General features: G+C 39.4%; 1 protein-coding gene across 4 annotated transcripts in view; it reads right to left on the bottom strand.

Annotated features, from left to right (window-relative positions):
* Nucleotides 1-20,543, bottom strand: part of ABCC9 (ATP-binding cassette, sub-family C (CFTR/MRP), member 9) — a 58,117-nt gene extending 37,574 nt beyond the window's left edge. For 3 of the 4 annotated variants that reach the window (XM_009073812.1, XM_009073814.1, XM_009073813.1), the window contains exons 1-12: nt 20,399-20,543; nt 18,610-18,751; nt 18,121-18,242; nt 16,807-16,973; nt 15,929-16,171; nt 10,547-10,741; nt 7,933-8,097; nt 6,257-6,412; nt 3,726-3,860; nt 2,281-2,443; nt 1,617-1,657; nt 553-695 (exon numbers count right to left, since the gene is read on the bottom strand). In XM_009073812.1, the coding sequence (XP_009072060.1) occupies nt 553-695; nt 1,617-1,657; nt 2,281-2,443; nt 3,726-3,860; nt 6,257-6,412; nt 7,933-8,097; nt 10,547-10,741; nt 15,929-16,171; nt 16,807-16,973; nt 18,121-18,242; nt 18,610-18,751; nt 20,399-20,543 (1,817 nt within the window). The remainder of the gene's footprint in view (nt 1-552; nt 696-1,616; nt 1,658-2,280; nt 2,444-3,725; nt 3,861-6,256; nt 6,413-7,932; nt 8,098-10,546; nt 10,742-15,928; nt 16,172-16,806; nt 16,974-18,120; nt 18,243-18,609; nt 18,752-20,398) is intronic. The other variant, XM_009073815.1, reaches the window with a different exon arrangement.
* Between the last annotated feature and the right edge of the window lie 2,805 nt (nt 20,544-23,348).

The raw sequence follows: 23,348 nt of genomic DNA, 5'->3' as shown, positions 1-23,348 counted from the left end.
CTTGAACATTTCCAGGGATAGAGCATCCACAGCTTCTCTGGGCAACCTGTGCCAGTGCCACACCACGCTTACAGGAAAGAATTTCTTCCCAATATCCAATCTAAACCTGCTCTATATCAGTTTGAAGCTATTTCCCCTTGTCCTGTCACTCTGTGCCCTTGAAAAGAGACTCTCTCCAGCTTTCCTGTAGGCTCCTTCAGATCCTGGAACGCTGCAATTAGGTCCCTCCAAAGCCTCTTTTCAAGGCTGTACATTCCCAACTCTCTCAGCCTTTCCTCATAGCAGAGGAGCTTCATTCCTCTAATCAGCTTGGTGACCCTCCCGTGGGCTCACTCCAACAGGTCAATGTCCTTCCTGTGCTGTGTTTCTTTGTCTCTGTATCATGCAGTAAAAAGGAATGTTTATTCTGATTCCTCTCACGTTTGAATATCTGAATCCCACCTCTTTGCCCTCTTCCACATGGTCAGGTTAAAACTTTTTCTCCAGCACCTTCCCTGTTGTAATACTGAACACGGGTGCTCGAGAGCTGGAGAAATGAGAAGAACCACTTACCTTACAATAGCCTTGACTGCAAAACGAACCACAGTGGAAAGAAGGAACAGAGGTGTGACCAGGATGTGAAACAATGACAGTGATGCAAAGGCCTGGGCAGGCTGCAGTGGCTTGTCGTTGGTGTATGCATAAGTCACAAAGGTCTGTCACATCAAGAAAAGAGCATGTCAGGACCAGGGCTAAAAGATGAGCAAGGACAGCAAGCAAAATGTTTTGCTCAACTAAAGCAAATAACTATATATCTCAATTTATTGGGAATCTCAGTAAACTGAAGATAAAGGTGTCTTCTATTAAAGTGAAAAAAAATTTGAAATCAGTGATTTCAAGAGGTTTACACGTTTAAGAATGAAAAAAAATCATTTTAATATCTAGCATTTAATGTTTTACACTTGTGTAACTGACTTCAGGGTTTAGAGGAAACACACAACCCAGAAAGATCAGTAAGAATCTAACAAATCTTATGGGGCTTTTTTTTCACAGATGTAAAATTCTGGTTGTATTTCCTCCAATTCTGGTACACACTGTCAGCATACTGAGTGATGCCCTCAAACTTTGGTCTATGAAGACTCCTTACTGACCAGCATGCCACAGTTCCTCTGGTGCATGGGGCTGAGATCTAAACCTGGCCAGAGGACAAGCAAAATTTATTCCTCTTTAAACTGCAGAGTTCCCTTTCTTGAAAGCTGAAGTGGTGGCTCATATTGCATTTTGAAACAGGAATGATTTTCACTGCTAAATATATCAGCAAAGACACCCAAAACCCCTTGAAAAAAAAGAGCTTTTCAAAATGTGCCTTTCAAGTTGCAATTATTTTTGTCTTTCTTTCTTATAGCAAATGATCATACTTTTTTTTTACTTTCCCAATCTAAGCCACAGCTGGTGAAATAGCAGCTGTGGGAATGGGCACTTCCAGTATCATTATCCTACAGTTAGCAGGGGCACTGGTATGCTGGTTCTATGAGGAATAGGTGCTACAGTAACAATATTGTCCTTTATTTCTTTCTTTCTCCCCTTCTCTTTTTCTCACCCTTTTTATAAGGAAAAGTGAAAAAAACATATCTTACTGCAAGAACAGCTGCTATTGGGATGGCTGCATTCATAAAAACTGGGAAAGAGAAATAAAATAGGCATCAGAGGATATGAAATAAGAAAAAAACAGTTTTACAGTGAGTGTATGACACTAGAAGAATCCAGTTATTTCCAATTCAAGTAATTAAAAGTCCCAAAGGAAAATTACTCTCCAGGAAGAGATTTCTTTCCCTGACAGAGAGATCTTAAACACACCAACAAATAAGCCAAAGAATTATCTCATTTGTATACTTAAGTAAGCTGGGCTAAAAATTATTATGTGCATAATTATTATGCAACACAACTAAAACATTTCTCTCTCAGCTGTTCTGCATCACAGAAAACACAATTTCTTCCAGCCACTAATTTATCTTTGCTGCAATCAGAGCTGGATATTATCTGGATCCTCCTTACTATAAAGCAACTCATAACTTTAATGTCATAATTAGGTAATAGAAAACTTACTACAAAAAATCAGCAAGATATATGTTATCTTTTCAAATTTCTGTGTTATATATTTCTCATGCTTTTTTATTTCAAATACATTACACACACAACAGTCTCATAGGCACAGCTGTATCTCACTTCAGTTGAAGTCAGGAGGAATGTTGACATGAAAACCAGGATCCCTTTCCAAGCACTAAAAACATTGTTACTTACTGGAAAGAGATGTATGAAGTGCAAAGGTTTTGAGACTGGTGAGTTCCTTCAGTCTTGTTTCTTCCACACTAGTACAAAATATGTGCTCCCAGGCATAAAGCTTTAATAATTTAATGCCTTTCAGTATCTCGTTGGTTTTCTTTAATCTCTCAGTAGAATAGTCCTTCATTTCAAAAGAAAACCAGGTTAATAAATTGGTGAGTTTGTAGTTTAATGAGAATGCTCATTTCCCTTCATTGTTGTTGTAAAATAAATTAAAAATTTATGGGTTTTTTTGGTTATGATTTTGTACAGGCTTTTAGGTACCATACTGCTAAAAACAAATTTCATGCTCTTTGAAGATATTAAAATATATATAACCATGAAAAGAAAAAGAACCCATAATATTCCAATCCTTCAAACATAGGGTGAAACTCAGGGGAGGTGGATTAGCAGGGCAACAGTGTCCATAACAATAGACAGAGGAGTATATGTATGTACTTGCTGAGACAAGATTCATTCTGGGCTCCAAGCAGAGGTTGTAAATATAACTGAGATGTTTATTGATATATTTAGCTGATTGCCCCTCACCAGAAAACAATAATCATAAATTTTGGTAAAATCATCATCCAAAAGATGCTGTGAGTCAGAAGAACTCAGAAAGAATAATAAGAAAAATTCAGACTATTTTTGAAATGACACACAGGAAAATCCACTGTCCACAAACTGGAACAAATCAGCAGAGTTGAGGTGTGCTAAAGATTAGATCCATGTATGTATAATGTGCTCACTGAATATTAAGATAAAAAGGATCTTCAATATTTCAACTTAAAGGTTGATTTAAAAAGCTCCAGGATCACAAGAGCAAAGTTAAAAAGTACACAAAGCATCAGAAAACATTTCTAATTCGTGAACTAATTTGACAGCAAAATAAACTTTCTGAAGATTTTTTTTTACTTTTTTTAACTTTTACTGAATAAACTGAGCATTGTACTATAGACATTAATGCAGGAGTGTCAGTTGATTTTTAGAGAAAAACAAAGCTGGGCTGAGAGCAAAATGTCTCTAGACAGTTCTGAAAGAGGTTGTACACATTCTTTAATATCTTCCTGCCATAATTTATCAGTCCTTTGTAATATTTTCTAACATTCCATGAAATATAACATCTGAATGTGGGAATAACCCCCTTTCATGGAGTTGAATTCAGACAAAATTGTGCGAGTTGGGTTAAAAATAGTCTTTGCAGACAAGGCAGGTCAAGGCCCACATACTTTTTTGAGATTCTCTTCTGGCAAATGTGAGGAAGGAAGAGACACCGAGCCATGGAAAAACAAAAAGGGAGGGACGATGGAATTAAGGGATGGCTTGTCCAAACCTATACAATGATTTTCACTAAGGACAAGAACAGAATGCAGAAACCCTGATGCCCTGATGGATCACAAATGTCACTGAAATAATTTACTTACAAGAGTGCTCTTCTGAGCCTCAGCCAACTTCGTAGCTATGAAGTACTGTATCGGAGCTAACAGTACAATGACAGCAGCACCTACCAAGGCACTCACTCCCAGTAAGTTATACAGGAGGATCACACCCATTATTATCTGTGAAGAAAAAAGCAACACAATAAAAAAAAAAAAGCAGATTCCAATGTCAGAATGGTACCAAGAAGAAAATATTTATTCTTCTAATAAACACTTCAATGGTTTATAGGAATCAGCTGAGCCCATACTTCAGGAGGTCATGTTTGGAAAGTGTGGGAAATAAACCCAGAAGCCTTTATTTTTGACATGAACTAAATAGTTTGTGTTACTGCCTGGTACTTCTAATTCCAGACTGGGTTTTCACAGGACTAAAGGAGCACTAAAAGGATGGTGCTTGCCCCAAGGCATTTTACAGAGTAACTGGCCTCAAGTCTTATTTACAATAGAGCTCCTTACATCACTCTGGAAGTATTCAAAGGTCTTAGGACTGTCATGAATCAAAGCTGCACTCTGTTGTAGTGGTCCTTGTGCAACTGCAGGCAGAGGGACATCTAAGACAGGCACTGAAGCATGATGCAGATGTGCTGGGAGTGACACAACCTGAGCTTGTGCACCGCGTAGAAAATACCAAGTTGCTACCTTGGGAACACTTCTCACAAAGGTTTATCTGGGAATGGCTGTGATGCAACTACTATGATTCTGGTCCCTGAGTTAATATAAGCTCAACTACATAAGTATTTTTACTAAAAGCTCCACTTTATGGTACAGAGATACCCTCAGTGATAAGAGCACATACAGAACTAGTTGCTTACCTCATATTTTTAACTCTTAAACAAGTCAATTCTGTCTTTAAACCTCCCTTCTTATTATACAATATCAGAAGTAAGAATCAGCGGAGTTCAACATTTTGAAGCATTATTTATATTTTCAGGCTTCTGTACTGCAAATTATCATACATAGATGCCATTTTCTGAGCTGAATAATAAAAGGTTACAGGTAGCAATTTGTACTTGGTGTAACCTGAAGCCCTCCCTGGGAGCCTGATACTGCAATGACTTTTTCCCTGGATAGCAGGCAATAATTGGTGAGTGAACATTATATTTCCTAAGATTCACTCCAGTCTTCTGCAGGGTATGGCTCTATCTGATCTCACTGGATGGATATAAGTTCAGTATTTGATATAAGCCGTTCTGCTCAAGGAGGGAGAAGCCTTGACAATTGCTCTTTCTTAGAACATCCCTCGTAACTTGGCTCCATTGCATAAGGCAAGACAGGACAGTCCTAGCACCTTGTCCAGAGTGGTGTAGTTATAAATCAGCTCATAGCTAACACAGCTTCTTCCCTCTTTTTTCTCCCTACCCCAAAACAGCCAATTGAATTTACCAAGTGGTAAGAAATATTACCACAAAACCAGTGTCATCAATATCAGCTGCATAATATTTTGAGATGGCAATAGTAAGCATTTCAGTTTTATTGGTGAAGCAGAGATGTAATCACTATCATTAATCACAAGAGCAGAAGGAGACCTGTATAGCCTTGGCTACAGATGTTCCTCAGGTGCACTTATCAGGTGCAAATTCATGGGTGATACTGTGTTCATTCCCAGGCAAAGCTGTGGTCAAGCTAATCATGTTCCTTGTCTCCTGATTGCCTGAAGGTGAACTACAGGAACCAGCAAAATCATCACAAGCTTCCTCAAACCAGCCTTTACTGTACTGTTGAGGAAGGCCATTACTACAGTGGCTGGGACAGAGAGTCTGTTAAAAAGATGAATGAGTGGTGAATTTAGCTTACATATAATTATTCACTAGCCACAGCAATCAGACCATCTGCTCATTTAATAACATTTAAAGCACTAACAGCAACACTTCCAAGTAAATGTGGATGTGAAACTGTGACTTAAAATGAAATCCTCTGAATTACTTCAAATTTCTGTTTTGTGTAATCTTTTTTGTCCTTTTCTCCATAAATTATTTCATGATTCTCTAAACCTTACCCACTCCATTAGTAGTAGTAATATTGATGACAAATACAATAGATTATTGATACAGTTTCAGGAATTTTAGCAAAACAGACTAGAAGAGTCAGTTGTATCTCTTTTTAAAGCTCAGTAGCATCACCAACAGGTAAGGACCATGCCAAACCCACCTCAAGCTAAACCAAACAAAACCCAGTTACAAGTGGACACTGCAAAAGCAATACTTGGCACTGGTCAGATGCCTGTGCTGCTACCATGTGGCAGAAGTAAAAGCAATGGCTTGTGTCACCAGTGGAAAAAAAAATGAGCAGGGAAAGGATTACAGGTCATAGATCACACCTATGACATGGAAATCCTGCTCAAAAATTCCCTCTCTCTTCACTGGCCCTTGGAGAACATGATGGGCCATGTTTCTGCTTGTTAGCCTTCCTGGGAAATGAGTGTGAAGTCCAAGTATCCCTCTGGATTTTGTGATAGTCTCACAGATATATACTCTCCTAAACCATGGATGTCTGAAATCAGGTCTTTACTGCTCTACCTGAACAGGCATTGCCCACAGATTGGGGCACAGGAACAAGAACCACATTAACTGGTTTGTTTCTATGGCAACCAAGTTATTGATTTGTCCTAGTGTCATCTCTCCCATGGACAAGTTGGATGTAGAAAGCCTCAGGATCTTATTATATATCATTGCCTGTAGGGGAAAAAAAAAAGGAAGATATTAAATAATGCAATCATAAAACAAGAGTAGCAGCAGGATGTTTCAAACTGGCATCAGCCTTTACCTAAGACAGCCCTTCTCCCAGTCTCAGCTGAGACAGAGAGATGAAGACAGAGTGAGAGAAAGCACAAGATACAGAACTGACTTAAAACCCTTCCAATTCCTCTTAAAAGGTTTGCTGCTTAATGCAGACCTGAAATAGAGCAAAATGACAACAAAACATCAAAATTTAGGAGACTGGCCAAAGATCTTTTTTAAATAATGTTTGGTGAGCCTGTTTTACTGTGATACTGTCTGTCAAAGAGATCTTTGTTTCTGCTGAGATAGTTAAACTCACAATGTGAAGTTTTGACCAGAGTGGGTGTGTATTCCTTTGGGTTTCTCTCCTTTACTTGGCCATCTATTTCCATAACATTCGTAGGAGCTTAACAAGGTTTAAAATTAATCAGGGCTTGTATCTACCAGAGTTTTAAAGACAAATACTGTGAGCCCAGTTTGCAGTTATGACCAAATGTCAAACACTGCAGCTCCAAGGAAGTTATTAAAATGATTTGTCCTCTTTGACTTGTTTTGTCCATGAGCAAGGTAGAGACTGTAGAATTAATCAGAAATGCCTACAGGTTATGATGTATTATATCAGCTGCATATGGTCCTAAGAGTTCCCATTTTGGCAAGTAGGAGTTACAAAAGCACAAGGAAAGAACTAGGTCCTCTTTCCTCACCATGTCTGTACCATCTATCGTGGGAGAAGGCTGAAAATGTTTGAAACAGCAACATCACAGTGAGCACAAAAAAAAAAAAAAAAAGAAGCTTCCACTCTGAGATGATATTCCCATGGTTAGTTACATCTGGCAAAACATCAGCACTGGCTTCTGTTCTGCACAGAGTGCTACTGCTGCCTGTGGAGTTTGGTCTACAGAGAGCCCTGCTACAACCCACCCACGTGCTGAGCCAGTTTATAAACACAACTTTCACAGAGGGTTAATGGATGCTGGGTTTAGAGACACAGATCTGAAGATGAATCACTCCTGCCCCGTCCCACAGAGCTCTGTGCAAAGGGCATAAATATTCAGAATCACCAGTCATGCTACATGGAGAATATTCCCATAAACCAGCTTAGCCTAAGATACTCTGCAGATGAGTCTGTTTGCAGTCAGCAGAAGTAATTTCATAAACAAAGTAGATGCAGAGACAAAATGACACGTCTCATATTCATATATCTTTCATCATATACAAAAGCGTGTTATGTGCTCACAGTGAGGGTTACACTTCTACAGGTTAGCATGAAGGGGTTAGTTTTTAGCAAAAGAAATTGCTGCCATCAGTTTGTGTCAGTGACACTACTTTGTCCAGTGTTCTGTATAAAAGTACAGTGCATATTCTTCTCTCAAACAATACTGAGTCTTCAGATAAAGAACAAGACAAATGAAAGTACAAAGCTGAAGCTATTGTTAGTGAATTTCCTGGCAGATGATGGGAACCTCTTTGCTCACCAGTAAGGCACCTCGCAGGTTGATGCCAGTCTCTGTAGTCACATAGTAGGATGCCTGCAGGAATGTCCTCTGCAAGATCAGGGCCAGGAAGAGAAGAACTGCCAAAACATAAACATTCCTGAGGAATTCCTCTGAGGAAAGATATGAGTTTGATGGATCCTTCACCTGAAAAGAATAGAAAACGTGATGCAAGTGCCATAGGAGAGATTGCATATTGTTGAGAAACTGTAAATAATGAACCTCTGTCATTGCATTAGAATAAAAATTATTGATGGTATAATGGGAAAATTCTAGAAATCAGATTTCTCATTGTCCTGTGTATCAAAATAATTTGGATACAAATTAAATACTTCAGCCATGTTCAAAAGACTTAGGATCATAACTTTTAGCAGTTCTAAAATGAATTGTTTTTAGCAGGAAAGGGACAATCAGATCACTGTGTCTTCATTGTCTTTAGTTTCTCCATCAAGTTCTGGTGATTTTTAGGATACAAATGTTACTCAGGAGAAAATAAAGCTCATTCCACCTGCACCACAAAGAAGCTGCAAGAAAAGATTTTTTGTTATATGGAATTAGTTATTTATGTTGCATTTGCATATTATGGAAACAATTCCTTCCAGAAATATAGTCCATGATACCCATGAATTCTGAATAAAGTAAGATTATACATGCCAGGATTCCCCACAAAATGAGGTTGAAATGCCTCAGCAGGGAAGAGAAAAAAAAAATCTTGTTTAAATCACTTTATTTGTTTTCATTTTATAGTTTTTATGTTCACTGTTCTGCTCTGTATCAGGCAGAAAAGGAAACAAATGTACCAAAATACTGCAAGGAGCACTGTTCCTTTGGTATTTCCGATCCAGCTGGAAGCAGGATGTACTGGAATTCTTACAAGAGAAAAAAAAAGGAAGGAAAAAGCATGTGGTACTGAAATACCCATCCTGATACTGAGATGAAGAGTTTGGACAACATAGGAAAGTAAGCCACCTGCCCAAGCCTCCTTGAAATAGGGTTGGTTAAGTGCATGATGGGGCAGATAAATATATTTGAAAACTCTTAATATTCTGCTGTATCTAACTTCCCCATGTTTACACATCAATAATAATAATGCCTATAAATACCTTTTTTCTACGCATATGTAGTTCTCAGGAATTAAGGCAGAACAAGCATAAAATGAAATGTATTCACATTAACTGAAACTAGAGAGAATTTAAAGGAGAAATGTGTAATAGCAAGAAGAACCCAAGAGAAAGCTTTTCAAAATTCATAAATCAAAGGCAAATATATTCTGAAATGCATCCAAGAGAAATAGTGACTGTCACCAAGCCAGACCCTTGGAGCGGTTTCAAGTTCTTTAATGATTTCAATCTTCCCTTTAGCCAATGTCAATTAAAACTTAAAAAAAACCCCAGAACTGAAACCATTACACTGAAAAGTACAAAAGACAAATGAAGCTTATTTTTAAACTAAAATGTTAGTTCAACATGCAAAAAAAAAACCCCAACATTTTTGAAGGCAAAATATGCACTTTGCCTTCTAAACCTGTGGCTCAAATCCAGCGTGAGCAGGTTCAAGGATGATAAAGAGCTGTATTTGATATGCTGCACAATTAAACTCTCCTTCAGTGCAATGAAAAGCTAAAGCCAAATTTAGACCATCAGTCAAGAAAATGAATGCCAGGAACAAGCAGCCAAGAAGAAGATATTTGGAGAGTGATAATAGTCAAATACTTTATCTGTAGGGGAAAATCTTATTTCATGACATACCTATCTGCTCATTGAAATACAAATCACTCACTTCATAAAGTGCATGGAGATATTTCTCTGTTAGAAGACAGATGTAGGAAAACTTCTTTATCATGTCTCTGCTGTCAGTTAGTAAAATAATTTTGCCTGTATTTATTTCACTGGTTACTAATAAATTCTTTTCCTTATGATAGAAAGTGTTCAGTATCAGAGGCTTGCTCACTTTTTAGAGGCGATCTCTGAAAGTTCAGTCTTGGTGAAACTTGATATGAGCTGTGATTTAGCATCTTTGCTGCATCTCTAGTATCAAGAACACCACTGAATAAAGTGGATGCAGTATAATCAGTCACAAACAGGGACTGACTTCTCTCAGCTTCCTGGTGAAAAACACATTTCAGAGAGCTCAAACCTGTCAGTGAACTACAAATTGACAAATGGACAGCAATTAAGCAAAATTCCCAGGCTTATCTTTGCTGGATGCATCACTGAGGCACCACCAGTGGGTGTCCTGTCTGAAACAAAGAGGCACAGCTGAAGAGAAGCAGAAAAGTTTTTCCTTCTCCCCAGAACTGCTGGGATAACTCCAGAAAGAGGCAGACAGCTGGGAAACTGGGGGAAGCTTCCACTACCTGTGAAAGCCTTTCATACCAAAGGTTTCCACTAGTCAGGTTTATAACTAGACTCTCACAAAACCAAAGTCAAACAAACAAACAAACAAACAACAACAAAACCCCCAAACCTCAGTTTGAAATGATGATATAACACAGGGATGACCACAGACACATAAAAGCAGTCAGTCAAGTGTATTAAACACCTGATAAAACTCTAGAACTACTACCAAAGTCTTTCGATCCATGTTGTCAGGTTACCTTGTCTGTTGTGTTTGTATTGTTGGTGGTATTCTGGAAGCCCTGGACTATGCCAGAAATGCACAATGGCCCAGCAAAGCCCAGCAAATCAGCCAAGTAACGGAACGTGCTGCTGAGCAGAATCGGTCGTCCAAAAGCACTGTACATGGCTAACCATATGGAGGGACTCCGATTGGGCTGGTCTTCCACCTTTTTCTGGAAAACAGAGAAGCAGCTATCAATGCATTAAGAAGTCTCCCTGGCTTTATACAGCAATGTCCATTTCATTCCTACCTGGATGCCCAAAGGTTCTTGAAACTTTTTTTTGAGTAGGTGAATTAGCAAACATGTTGTAGATACCAACAGACTTTAGACATTCTGTCCCCAACATAAGAAGGACACAGAACTGTTGGAGCAAGTCCAGAGGTGGCCACAAATCTGATAAGAGAACTGGGGCACTTTATCTACGAAAGCAGGCTGGGAAAGTTGGGACTGTTCAGCCTGGAGAAGAGAAGGTTATGTGGACACTTGCAGTGTCTGAAGGGGCTACGGGGGAAGATAGGGAGGGACTCTGTTAGGAACTGGAGTGACAAGGAGTAAAGTAATGGGCATAAATTGAAAGAGAGGAAATTTTGGTTAGATATTAGGAAGAAATTTTTTCCTATGAGGATGGTGAGACACTGGCACAGGTTGCCCAGGGAGGTTGTGGATTCCCCAGCCCTGGCAGTGTTCAAAGTCAGGCTGGATAAAGCCTTGAGCAACCTGCTCTGGTGGGAGGTGTCCCTGCCCATGGCAGGGGGCTGGTACTAGGTGATCTCTAGGTCTATTCCAACCATTTAACATACTATGACATTATGATTCTTCACAGCAGATTCAAATTCTGACACTTCTTGGGAACTGTGATTTCTCACCTCTATATCCTACCACTTTCTGAACCTGTGAACACAGGAATGCAAACACAGATGAATTGTCCTGGTAGGAGGCCATTGCTCCTTGTCACATGTGCACTTGGGGAAAGGTCTGACCTTTGGGCCCCTTGCTCATGTGGGTAATCCTGATTTCACAGTAGCTGTGAAACCACTTTATCCAGTAAAGGCTTCTGATGTGACAAAGGGATTGAAGGAAAAATACATGGACAGACAAATATACAACAAGAATATAGTTTAATTTAATTTATCTGGATTTTTTCTTTTATCTCTTGGATGCCTTCCAGGAAGACACACTTCAACCAATCACTGATCACTGTGCTCAAAGAGATGAAAGTAGCAGCCTGAGATGGGAGGTAAGATTAAATCAACCCAGAGTCCTTTCTAGCCTTCAGTTCTGTGAATTTATTTAGTATAACAACTCCTGCCCTAAAACACCAACCAGCAGCAATGCCTTTATGTAGTCAGAGGAGTTCTGATATTTCTGAGGTCCTTTCAACCTAAAGAAGAAAGAGTTTTACTGAACAGATCCCTGGTCTGCAGAGTGCTTCCTTGCACTTCAGGCAGCAGCTTTTGACACTTTGAAGAAGCATCTGTCATTTTTCAAGTAATACAGATGCCTGCAAGTTGTAAGCCAAGCCAAGCCCTCTTGAGTGTTCACAGAGACATTTTAAACACAACCCAGCAACAGGCAACCCCCACCCCAGCAAATTCACCAAAGAAAATCAAGTGTGCCTGTAACCTGCCTGGCTGCCTCATGTCTTTTTTATTCTTTTCACAATTTTTTCCTTTTATGCCGCTGCAACAGTGAGATGGAATATGTGTGTGGTGCCAGAAATGTACACGTGGACCAGACATCTGTGCACTGGCTGCTAGAGGCTAGGTCGGGCTGGTCATACCTAATGTCAAAAGCTTAGTATGGAGAAATAAGCAGCATGGGGACAAATTAAAGTTAACATTTCAGACAGGGGTAAGACTCAATTTTTTCCTTTTATGCCGCTGCAACAGTGAGATGGAATATGTGTGTGGTGCCAGAAATGTACACGTGGACCAGACATCTGTGCACTGGCTGCTAGAGGCTAGGTCGGGCTGGTCATACCTAATGTCAAAAGCTTAGTATGGAGAAATAAGCAGCATGGGGACAAATTAAAGTTAACATTTCAGACAGGGGTAAGACTGAAACTGCTTCTGGAGGGAAAGTAAAGAGCAGAAGGGCCTTGTGCGAGTTGCCCAGATAAAAGGCTCTGAATTTGCTGCCTGATGGGTTTTGAGCTTGAGTGCATGAAAGGGCCTTCTGCCATACTCCTCCTTGAAATGTTTTGCACTTTAACAGCCCGATAGGAGCTAAGCTAATTTATTAGGAAAACACATCTGCTATATCTTTTGGGAAAAAAAATTGTCATACTATTCTGGGGACTTGAGTAGTGGTAAATTTGGTAAATGGCAATGGTAAATCCTGATTTCTGTCACAATTTAATAGCCCTTTCACTACTACTACTACAGTTCACACATTTGTCATCACTACATGAAATCTATTTACTTTTCATTGGAAAAAATACTAATTAAATTAGCCACAAATCTCTGTTGCTAAACACTGCTGTTTCTTCTTTTTTAAATCAGTACTTCAAGTGAAGTATCTAATGAGGAGAGGGAGAAAGAGTGGATCTTTCTTCTAATCATTAGCACTTTTCCAGAATGGTTCTTGAGTGTTATGGGCTTGCAATGCTGTATGCTGTATGTTCCAGCCCTACCCTTTATTCAGGTGCTGAAGGATGATCATCAATCACCACTCACTGTAGTTCTCTGATGACCATTGACATGTTTTCAGTAAATCCCCAACTGAAAGTTTGGCCAATGTTAAATAAAAAAATGCTGTATGGGATTTCTGCATCAGAAAAATGTTATGACCGTGATGACTATTTTCTGTAGTTTCTCAGACCCTTTACTCCTCCCAGGCATGGGAGGTTGGAAGGACATCCTTTCCTTTTGGAAGGTGAGAAAAAAGTATTTTAAAATGTGATGTCAAAAATTATTCAGTTACATAGAAGGAGAGGAGCAGTACTGAAGACTGAAAATGGTTTCAGCCACACAAAGGAGCTCAATCAGTTCACACAACTGTGCATGTAGGTGTTTGTTTAAATTTGTTAAAATAGTAGCATTTGTTGTTGTGTTAACTAACCAGGCTGGGCTGCTGTTGTCAGCTGTGGCACTTGTTCAGGTTTTCCTTGTCTTTGTCACCTTCCTTTCAAATCCCTGTAATTTTCTCTACCTTGGGCACTCAGCAGCTGAGTTAAGGAGAGCACTTGCTGCTAAATCAAGTCACCTGTAAGGTAGAGTGCTGGAGCTGGCAGTGTAAGCTGAAGGGCAATCCTCTGTCCCTGTCATTTCTAGTTGCCACATTTTCTTTCCTCCTTTTCTTGCCCTAACAGGTAATATCCATAATGGCACCTAAATAGCAGGCACAGGAAACTAATGGTCCTTGACTTCAAAAATTGCTTTTTCTATTACACTCCCAAAAGAAAAACTTTCCATTGACCATCAGGACAAATTACACAGGATTTAGGTTGATGGGGTAAACCAAATGCAATATCAAAGTGCTAAATCTGTTTTTGGATCTGTGATTCATTATACATTAATGTGTGGTTTGAAACATCTAGACTGCTTGTATAGAAACTGAAACAAAAGCCAAACAACAATGGAAACAGGATCACATTTTTTGGGAAGGAGGGTATGAGTGGAATTATGTGAGAATGTGTTAAGTTATTCAATTTTCATAGCATGCAGAAGAGATAGCAAGACAGCATCATATGAGCTATCTCAAAGGCATTTTACAATATAGAATATTCATGGTCATGTTCAGCATCTTCCATCAAGGTGTGGTAAGAAGGGTTTGGAAAGGAACAGAAGCTTGCTCTCTGCAGGCCATGGAGCACAGCTGAGATCAGCTATCTCCAGGCACAGGCTGGGGTAACCCTACTTAATCCAGAGGATGCTGGGGGGCCGACCTCACCAGTTGCAGAATATTAGTGTAAAATACACACTGGCAGCCAGACAGTGACATGTCATCTCTTCCAGATTGCAAACCATGCTCCAATCTGAAGAATTTTCCTAATTTTGTGGCTGTTTTCTGGCCCAACTATGCACAAGTCAACACATTTCTCGACAGGAATGAACTGCAGCAAGTTCCACTGCCTGGCTCTTTGGATTTACTTTAGCCATTTGGTTTACTTTAACTTTATCTACAAAGTATCAGTTTACTTTAGAATTACAGCCAGTTTTCGAATATTAGCACAAATGTGCTAGAGGCTGTGGTAATCTCAAGACTTTAAACAACTCCAGAAACCAAAATATCTGATGTAGGGCAGTTTTGTAAACGTAGGTGAGTGTAACTGTGTGAGGTAGAGTTATGGAAGCTCCACACCACAAGTTTGTACTCATGCACATGAGCAATAGCACAGTTAACTTGCCTTTTGGCATCTGAACTGCATGTTCCTGCAGGCACAGATAGTATCTGCAGATGTAAATGAACTACAGACAAATGCTGACACCCAAGCATCAGGCCTGTCGTTAGGAATGGCATGGAGACTCAGGTCCTTGGGGCATGTAGGTACCTAAGACTCTTTGGTATTTTAAGCAGGATTTAGGCACCTTAAAAAGTGGCCTAAGGGATGCACTTCTTTGTGGTGAAAAGCTCAGTTCCAATGACTCCGTAGTTTACTGCTTAAAGCAGAAGGATATTGATCTCTAGTCTCTGTTCTCTGTAAACATCTACTGCAAAAGGAAAGAATTAACCTATATCTGTTAAAATATAAGTATTTGTACTGATTATCACTTCATTGCAGAGGGCACAGAAAGCAGCATGCAGGTCTATTAGTTACTGGGAGCAGAGAGCTTCCTAAATGCATCCACAAGATTCTCTGGAAAGTCCTGCCCTACCCAGTGAGTTTTCCCAACCATGATTTCTGTACTGGGTCTGGCTGGGATGGAGTTCATTGTCCTCATATCAGCCCATATGGTGCTGTGTTTGGGACTGGTGACTAAATCACTGTTACCACACCAGTGTTTTGGCTATTCTTGATGCATGGGTTTTGGCTATTTCTCTTTCTAGAGAAAAAAAAAAAAGTGAAGATGAGTGTTTCCAGCTGAAACTATGGACAGAATGTCTTCCAATTTAAGATGCTGTCATAAGTAGCTAAGATTTAAACAAAGCTTTCACTTTTAAAATCTAGCAAGTGAGCAGTTTGTTATGGTTTTAGTTTCCAGTTGCACTCAATCTGGCAACTCTCTCCTGCTATAAATTCACTTAAAACCAAACAGTAACCATTGGACTGGAACTTCCTATGCCAAGTTTCACCTTGGAACAAACAGTCCTAAGTTAAAAAATTCCTAAAACTTGGATTTCATGAAAGCTGAAAAAAATTCTAAGTGACACTTTGGTTTCTAAGGCCAAACAGTGACATGAACATCCCGTGGTTACCTTTTGTTCCTCATATGCTTCTTTGAGACAAACATAATTTGTCAGTGCTCTCATTGCAATTGGAAGTTTTCCGATTGCCTTCAGGTCCACAGGTTTCTTGTGAGCAGATATAATCAGAGTATTCATCCACCAGTAAGTTGCCTTTGAGAGTAAATTCACAAATGGCTGCAGAAACCTCACCCCCAGGTCCTGCAGATCCTCTGGTGGCTTTACTTTCTGAGGGTTCATGAAAAACACATACCTCTGGAGAGAAGAAAATAGACAACATGTGCTCAGGATTTATCTTGTTAATGGTAATCTTTTGTATAGATTATGTAAAATTACAGTGTCAAATTTGTATTTAAAGGCAATTGTATGTTATAAGTTTGCATGGAAATAGCAGCATTTTCATTTTGACAGATAGCTGGCAAAAAATTAAGCACCATGGGATGTGGATAGAGTTCTGTAGCCTACCAGTACCACCTGAACAGCAACAAAGAAGAACTCTTGGAATATAATCATGTTACAAATCATCATGGGTAAGAATATGTGCCAACTTATACATTCAGTACACAAATAGATCATCAGCATTAACCTCCATATACTTTATGGATTACATACACACACACCCTCTTTACATGCATAAATATGTATCTAGCCATACAAATATGAAGGCACTCTACACACACACATACATACCAAGTCCAGGGCACACATCAAGGACACACATTTTAAGGACATGCCCACTGATTTCTACAGAATTAACCAAACATTTATGTCTAGGCTAAACTTGAGCCTAAACTCAACTCAGAGTCCCAGAGTTACTGGGACTAAAATCACATCTTCATCCCCAAGATACTATGGATATTTTTCCAGATCCTAATAAAGAAGCCACATACCCTAACTCGAATGACATTGATCTCCACAGCCATCAGCAGCCCATAGAGAATGACCATAATTCCAGTGATGCAGAAACGCAGCTGAGAGAAAGGGACACCGTCCTGGCAGTATCGGACAAGCTTGATGGTTTTGGTGACAAAGGCCATTATCCAGTAAAGGAAGAGAGCTGAAAAACAAGGACACATGCATAAGTTTTTAAAAAAAGAGAACCATAAATAAATTTCACTACAGCAGTGCTGCAGAAGTTTAACTTCCATGGCTTAGTGCAATGCAGGCATAGTGATCCTCTCTATCCCCAGACTACCCCGAGAATCTCACCATGTGCCTGAGAGCATTGTCCAAAAATTTCTTGAACTGTGCCAGGGTTGGAGCTGTGCACACTGCCATGGGGAGCTGTTGCAGTGCCCAAACACCCTCTGAGTGAAAAACTATTTTCTAATACCCAACCTAAACCTCCCCTGATGCAGCTTCATGCCATTCTCTCAGGTCCTTGCACTGGTCACCAGAGAGAAGAGATCAGTGCTGCTCTTCCACTTCCTCTTGTGAGGAAGTTCTATACAGTGTTGAGGTCACCCCACAGTCTCCTTTTCTTCAAGCTGAACAGAGAAAGTGACTTCAGCCAGTCTTCATATGGCTTCCCCTCAAGGCCCTTCAACATCTTTCTTGTCTCCTTTGGACTATTAGATTTCCTCTTTGAAAAAGCAGAGTGCATCCCAAGGAAGAATATGGAAACATGCTCATGTTGAAAGAGTTCATGGAGTTTAGTATCCTGCATCCTGGCTTGTATCTGTCAGTGGCTTGTTCAGGTTGTTGAGTTATAGGTAATTTGGACAGTATAATTATATGAATCATTATCCTGCAATGTCTAGTCTGACCATCTCCTGACTGAGACAGTAGACTGGATAATCTTGGAATCAACTGCAAAAGATGCTGAGAAACAACAGCATCTACACAGGATGGTTTGTGGTCAGATTACTATTAAAAGTGTCCTTTTGAAATAGCCCTTTTGAATAAAGACAAGTTTTTCCTCAAAATAATGAGCAGTGTTAAAAAACACCAAAAAGCTCATGATGTATGCCTGTTCTATTTCTAAGGCTTTCTCTTTTGCCATAATTTTAAGGATAGTTTTCAATGTGTATCTTATAAAAGGTGCAGTAATTCCTACAATAGTACTAGATGGAAGAGCAGAGAATTCTCTCTCTCTCTCTTTTAATATTCTCACACATTTCACTATCCTCTTCACTATACACAATATGACTTTGACTAAACTACTGGGGTTTGTAAGAGTACATAAATATCAGTGTTAGACTTACCCAGCAGTAATTTTGGAAAGTTAGATGTCTCAATATTGTGGTAATAGACTATGGATACAGTGGCAGCCACAAATCCCATTATAGCTGGTAGAAAGAGGTGCAGATGGCGAGATTTCATTTGTCTGAAACAAAAAAGGTATAAATTAGTGAACATGGTGCACTTTTTCACCATTGTGTGGAACCATAGGTGTTCTGCTGATATGTTTTAAAGGATAAACATGAATTTCCTAGAGACAAAAAGATTTTTTCCACATGAATGCTTTAACTGTTGTCAATATTTACTTGCCATTATGCTTCAGAGGAGAATAATGAAGTGCTGAGAACAATCATTTCACCTTCAACCCATTAAAATCTGGACAGTTCATAAAGTGATTCTATGACCTTTTAGGGGAAAATCTCCTTATGGCTTACTAGCCATCCCATCACACATTAACTCTATATATTAATGAACGTAATTAGCTTGATTATCCACCAAACTCTGTCACTTACGTGTCAGAAACTATGCCCTCTGCTATTTCACACACATGTACAAACAGGAGGGTGAATGTCAGGATCCATCGCAAGTTGTGTCCAGGGAAGTGCAACCAGGTGTTGTGGTGAATCTGGACTTTGGAGCTTTGGCTTCCCCAGCCTGGGAAATAGAGGAATGAAAGAGGCAGGTTTCACACAGCCAGTCAGAGAATGATCTGGTTATCAATTCTCTGTTCTAACCCATAGGTCATATTTAAAGAGTATATGATCAATATAAATACCCTATGAGACTATTGTTGTTACTAAAAACACCCAGGAGTGTCTGAGTTGCCATGGAGTCCTCTATAATTTCAATCTAACACTGAAGACAATAGGACAACAGCCTTCCCACGAAAGAACCAAAGAGAAGTCCATGACCAAGAAAGATGAGAAAACCAGAAGAAACATCTCAAGCCTCATCCTTGCACAACACGAACTGACAGATGTGTGTCATCACATCCTTCCCAGTCATAGACAAGTGTGGGCAAAGACTGACCAGAGTGTAGGTAGCCTCACATGGTCGTGAGTCTTGTACTCTTTGGCCTCTGTTCCTTCCCACCGTGGTACAGGGCTGGCTTGAGTCAGTCAGCCCAAAAGGCTGTACATGTCCCTCTTACTGCAAGGCAACTCCTGGAATTCACTGACAAACTTCCCAAAGTCCATAGGGAATCCCAAGAATAGCACATTTTGGGGAAGTAAAGAAGCCAACCAAAAGAAAACTGAATTTAAGATCCAGGATATGCTTTTGATGCACAAGGATGCAACATCTCTTTGTGTGAGAGGCTCATTAAATGACTCAGAAACACATCAACCAGAGCCTAAGTTTATTAATTCCTGGAAACTGAGAGGATCTTACATTTTTATCCTTGTTCAATATTCAAAATACTGCAGAAACAAAATATTCTCTTTTCTCCATAGCTACCTTAAGTATTTTCTATAGTTTTCTATGATTTTCATAATCTAGTGTGGCTTTCTTTGAGCTTGCTCCTAACTTGGTGTCTCCTAAGCTGCTTTTCATTTTTCATTTCCCATTTCCTCTTTGCCCATACATCTACACATCTGACATTGCTGAAAAAAGTATTAAATTGTATTCATTTTATCACTCCATTAACTGGGATAAAGAGACAACTATAGAAAAAAAAAGTAGCATTAGAGTAATAGTTTAGATGGGATTTTTCTACAAGAATGTGTGACTTAGGGCCACTCCACTGTCCTAAATTCCTCAAGAGAGATTTATCATTTCTTATTTTCATTTCTGTTGAAAAAAACTGTATTGCTTGACTTCTGCTTACAATATTGGCAAAATAAATAATTACTGTGTTTGAAAATTTTCCTACACTTCTCCTAGCCTTAAATCCAAGTTGCACATTTTGGATATTCTCTAAAATTCCCATAACTTGAAGGGAATTCGGCCCCACTGCCCTAAGTCTTTAATGTCTAGTAATAGCAAAGGTTGCAAGTTGCCAATTTCAAATCTGATGAAAACTTCTACAGGGAGAAGTTTCAAAGCCTTTGGATCTGATCGCTCTGGTTTTCATCCATCTATTCATCCTGATTAGTTCAGATTTTTATCTAAACTCCCCACATTTCAAGCAAGTTGCCATCACATTCTCTGGCTCAAGCCATCCTGCCTCTTCTTTTTTTAAAATTAATAAACACAAAGCATCCAGTGGTTTCACCACAGGCCTCCAGGCACATATAAACACGGCTCAGGATAAATACATGCCCAGGTGTTTGTAGGATTGCACAGCTCCATTGAACAACTCACCAATGAACAAAATGGGGAAGGTGATAAATAGCAAGAAGACATGAGGAACCAAGTTGAGGGCATCCACAAAGCAAACATTTCTCAGGACACCAGCACTGATGTTATAGGCTGAAGCATTGTCGTTACCACAAAACGCAAGCCTCATTGCTTCCAGGAGGTCTGGCTACTACAGAAGAGAGAGAATTGTTGAGTCCCAAGACTGCTGGCATTCCCTTTAGCTTAAGACAAAATAAATATAATAAGGAGATGGAACAGAAGCACACTGAACAACCCATACAGAATAATGCAGTTGTGTTTTGAAGATTATTTTGGGTTACGTCAAGTATAAGCACATTAGACTGAAGGCTACACTTAAATTAAAATTACTGATATTTAGTTACATTTGCTATTTTAAAATACATTATGTTGTGTTTTCTACTGTTCATTATATGCACAAACATTTTGCTGCAAGTGCTCTGTGAGAATATAGAGAAAGAATGAGGAACTTTTGAATAAAAAGTATTTCCATTTCTCATAAGAAAACCCAAATGGACATAATATGACCCCTGTGTGGAACTCCTTCTGTGGTAAGCCAACACTCACTGTGCAGTATCTCTAACAATGTGTTGCACCACATTCCCAGTGCAAGCTCTGAACCTTTGATACTTGTGATTTGAAAGCTTTGCATTCACTGATATTTTGTGTTTCTTCATTGTTGCATAGAACAATGGTCACACACACAAGTCATTACAGATAACTGACAGACTCTTAAGCAAAGTATCACACAATCACAGAATATTCAGAGTTGGAAAGGACCCACAAGGATCATTGGGTCTAGCTCCTGACCCTACACAGGACATCCCCAAGAATCACACCCTGTGCCTGAGAGCATTGTTCAACTCTGTCAGACTTGGGGCTGTGACCACTGCCCTGGGGAGCTGTTCCAGTGCCCAAACACCTTCTGGGTGAAGAACCTTTTCCTAGTATCCAATGTAAACCCCTCCTGATGCAGCTTCATGCCATTCCCTCAGGTCCTGTCACTGGTCACCAGAGAGGAGATCAGTGCCTGCCCCTCCACTGCCCCTTGCGAGGAAGCTGCAAAGTGCTCTGAGTCACCCTTCAGTCTCCTCTTCTCCCAGCTGAACAGACCAAGTAGGTAGGTAGTAAATAGTATTGAAGATTGCATAGGCAGTAAATCAGCATTTATGCTTGATCCTGCAAATCCTCATGCATGTGCTTAGCCTCATCTAAGCACTCTCTGACTCCCATGATTTCTTCTGCGATTATCTTTGTGCACCAACATAAGCTCATGTGTTTGTGCTTGCAGAGTGTGGGCTAGAGTATGACCCAGAGTTATGGCCAGGTGCTGGCTTTTTATCAACTTGTACATCATTTACATTTTCATTTTTCTTTATAAGAAGATGAAACAAGATTGTAACCAAAATGTTTCTTTGCCTAAGGCTTACACAGAGCAACATCGAGCTGTAGAATAGGTTGTGTAAACTCATTTGCTCACAGTTGTTTTCCCCCCCAAATTTTATATACTAAAAATATAGCAGAATAGTAGATAGAAATAATAGCTTATATCTAATATATTCTACAGGAGATAGAATATCCTTAATTCAGTTAAGTATATGTATACTTCAGTGAATGCATCTTTCTGCAACAACATTGGCATTAAGGAGTTTTGCAGGATCAGAACAAGATAGAGATGCAAAAAATGCATGAATCCAGTTTTTACAAAAGAAAACGTTAGTTGAATGAGGAGAAAAAGTTTTTCCTTTTTTCCTCAAATAGTTCAGACTAGTTCTGTGAGCCTAGTTATTTAAACAAGGTAAGCATAAACTACTCAAGTAGTCCTGTAGAGAGAGCACAAGCAGGCAGATCTTCAAAAGACACAGAATTCAGAGGCACTTTGCATCTCTGCTAAACTCCCTGTTAGCTTTTTACTAACTTCTTTCTGGATCTGAAAAGCATAATCCATATTGAAACACATCAGCAGAATTTGTAAAGGAGTTTCATTGAAAAGAATGTGATAAATGCAGTTCCTTTCCCAAATATATCAGCAATTTCTGGCTGAGTTTGGCCAGAAGTTAAGTATAACCCACAGCCATGTACTTACTGTGATGCAAAAGCTGATGGACAACCCACTCAATCTTCAGTAATAACCATCTGCTAGTAGTCCATGTGCTGTAACACAATTTGATGGAGAGCTTGGCCCATTCTCTATAATGAATAGAGTGATATGACCACAATCATTCTCTCCTTTTATTTTTGCATAAAAATATGACTAGCAACACAAAAGAAACTTTACGTTAATATTAATTCTGTCTGAATAGACTGAGGAGTTATTAGCAAAACAAATATGGAACTTTTCAAAAATCTACACAGAGATTTTTTGGGTTTAATTTGTAAAAGCTTGACATGTCTCCTTTAAGAGAAACAGAATGGTAATGATAATCTCTCGAAAATCAGAAGTGCTGTTTCCTCATTTTTATCAAGGTCAGAAGTCCAAGAGAGTTCTGCTGGGAATTTTCCTCCCTTTCCCACAAAGAGGACTCTTTTCTGAGACAGCATAAGATGCTGCTGTGGTCTGGTGGTTGGAGTGGTACCGAAAAGCAGGAGGATCCTGGGTTCAAATGAGCTCTGAATCATTGACTTCAAGTGTAGCTTTTGGCTTCTTGTCAAAAATAAATCTGGGAGAAAGGATTAAAACTACATCCAAAGGAAGATAAGGGAATTGCTGGTTTTTTCCATTTTTCTGGAAGGGAAATGGAATATAGGCAGTTGATATTCCTGTGGAAGAAAGGAGTATTAACTGCATGGAGAGTGTTACCTGCTAGCTAGGGCCTACCATCAGTTTGTAGAGTTTCTATTACACCTCAAACACAGTCCCTAAAGCTCTTGAGAAAGATGCATCCAGTAACACACTATTAAAACCCATAGTCCATTGCACATTACCAGACCTGGG

Source organism: Acanthisitta chloris, unplaced genomic scaffold (genome assembly GCF_000695815.1).
Source record: "Acanthisitta chloris isolate BGI_N310 unplaced genomic scaffold, ASM69581v1 scaffold3564, whole genome shotgun sequence".
Taxonomy (NCBI): domain Eukaryota; kingdom Metazoa; phylum Chordata; class Aves; order Passeriformes; family Acanthisittidae; genus Acanthisitta; species Acanthisitta chloris.
Note: the sequence above shows the minus strand (reverse complement) of the source record. Positions and strands in the feature narration are given on the sequence as shown.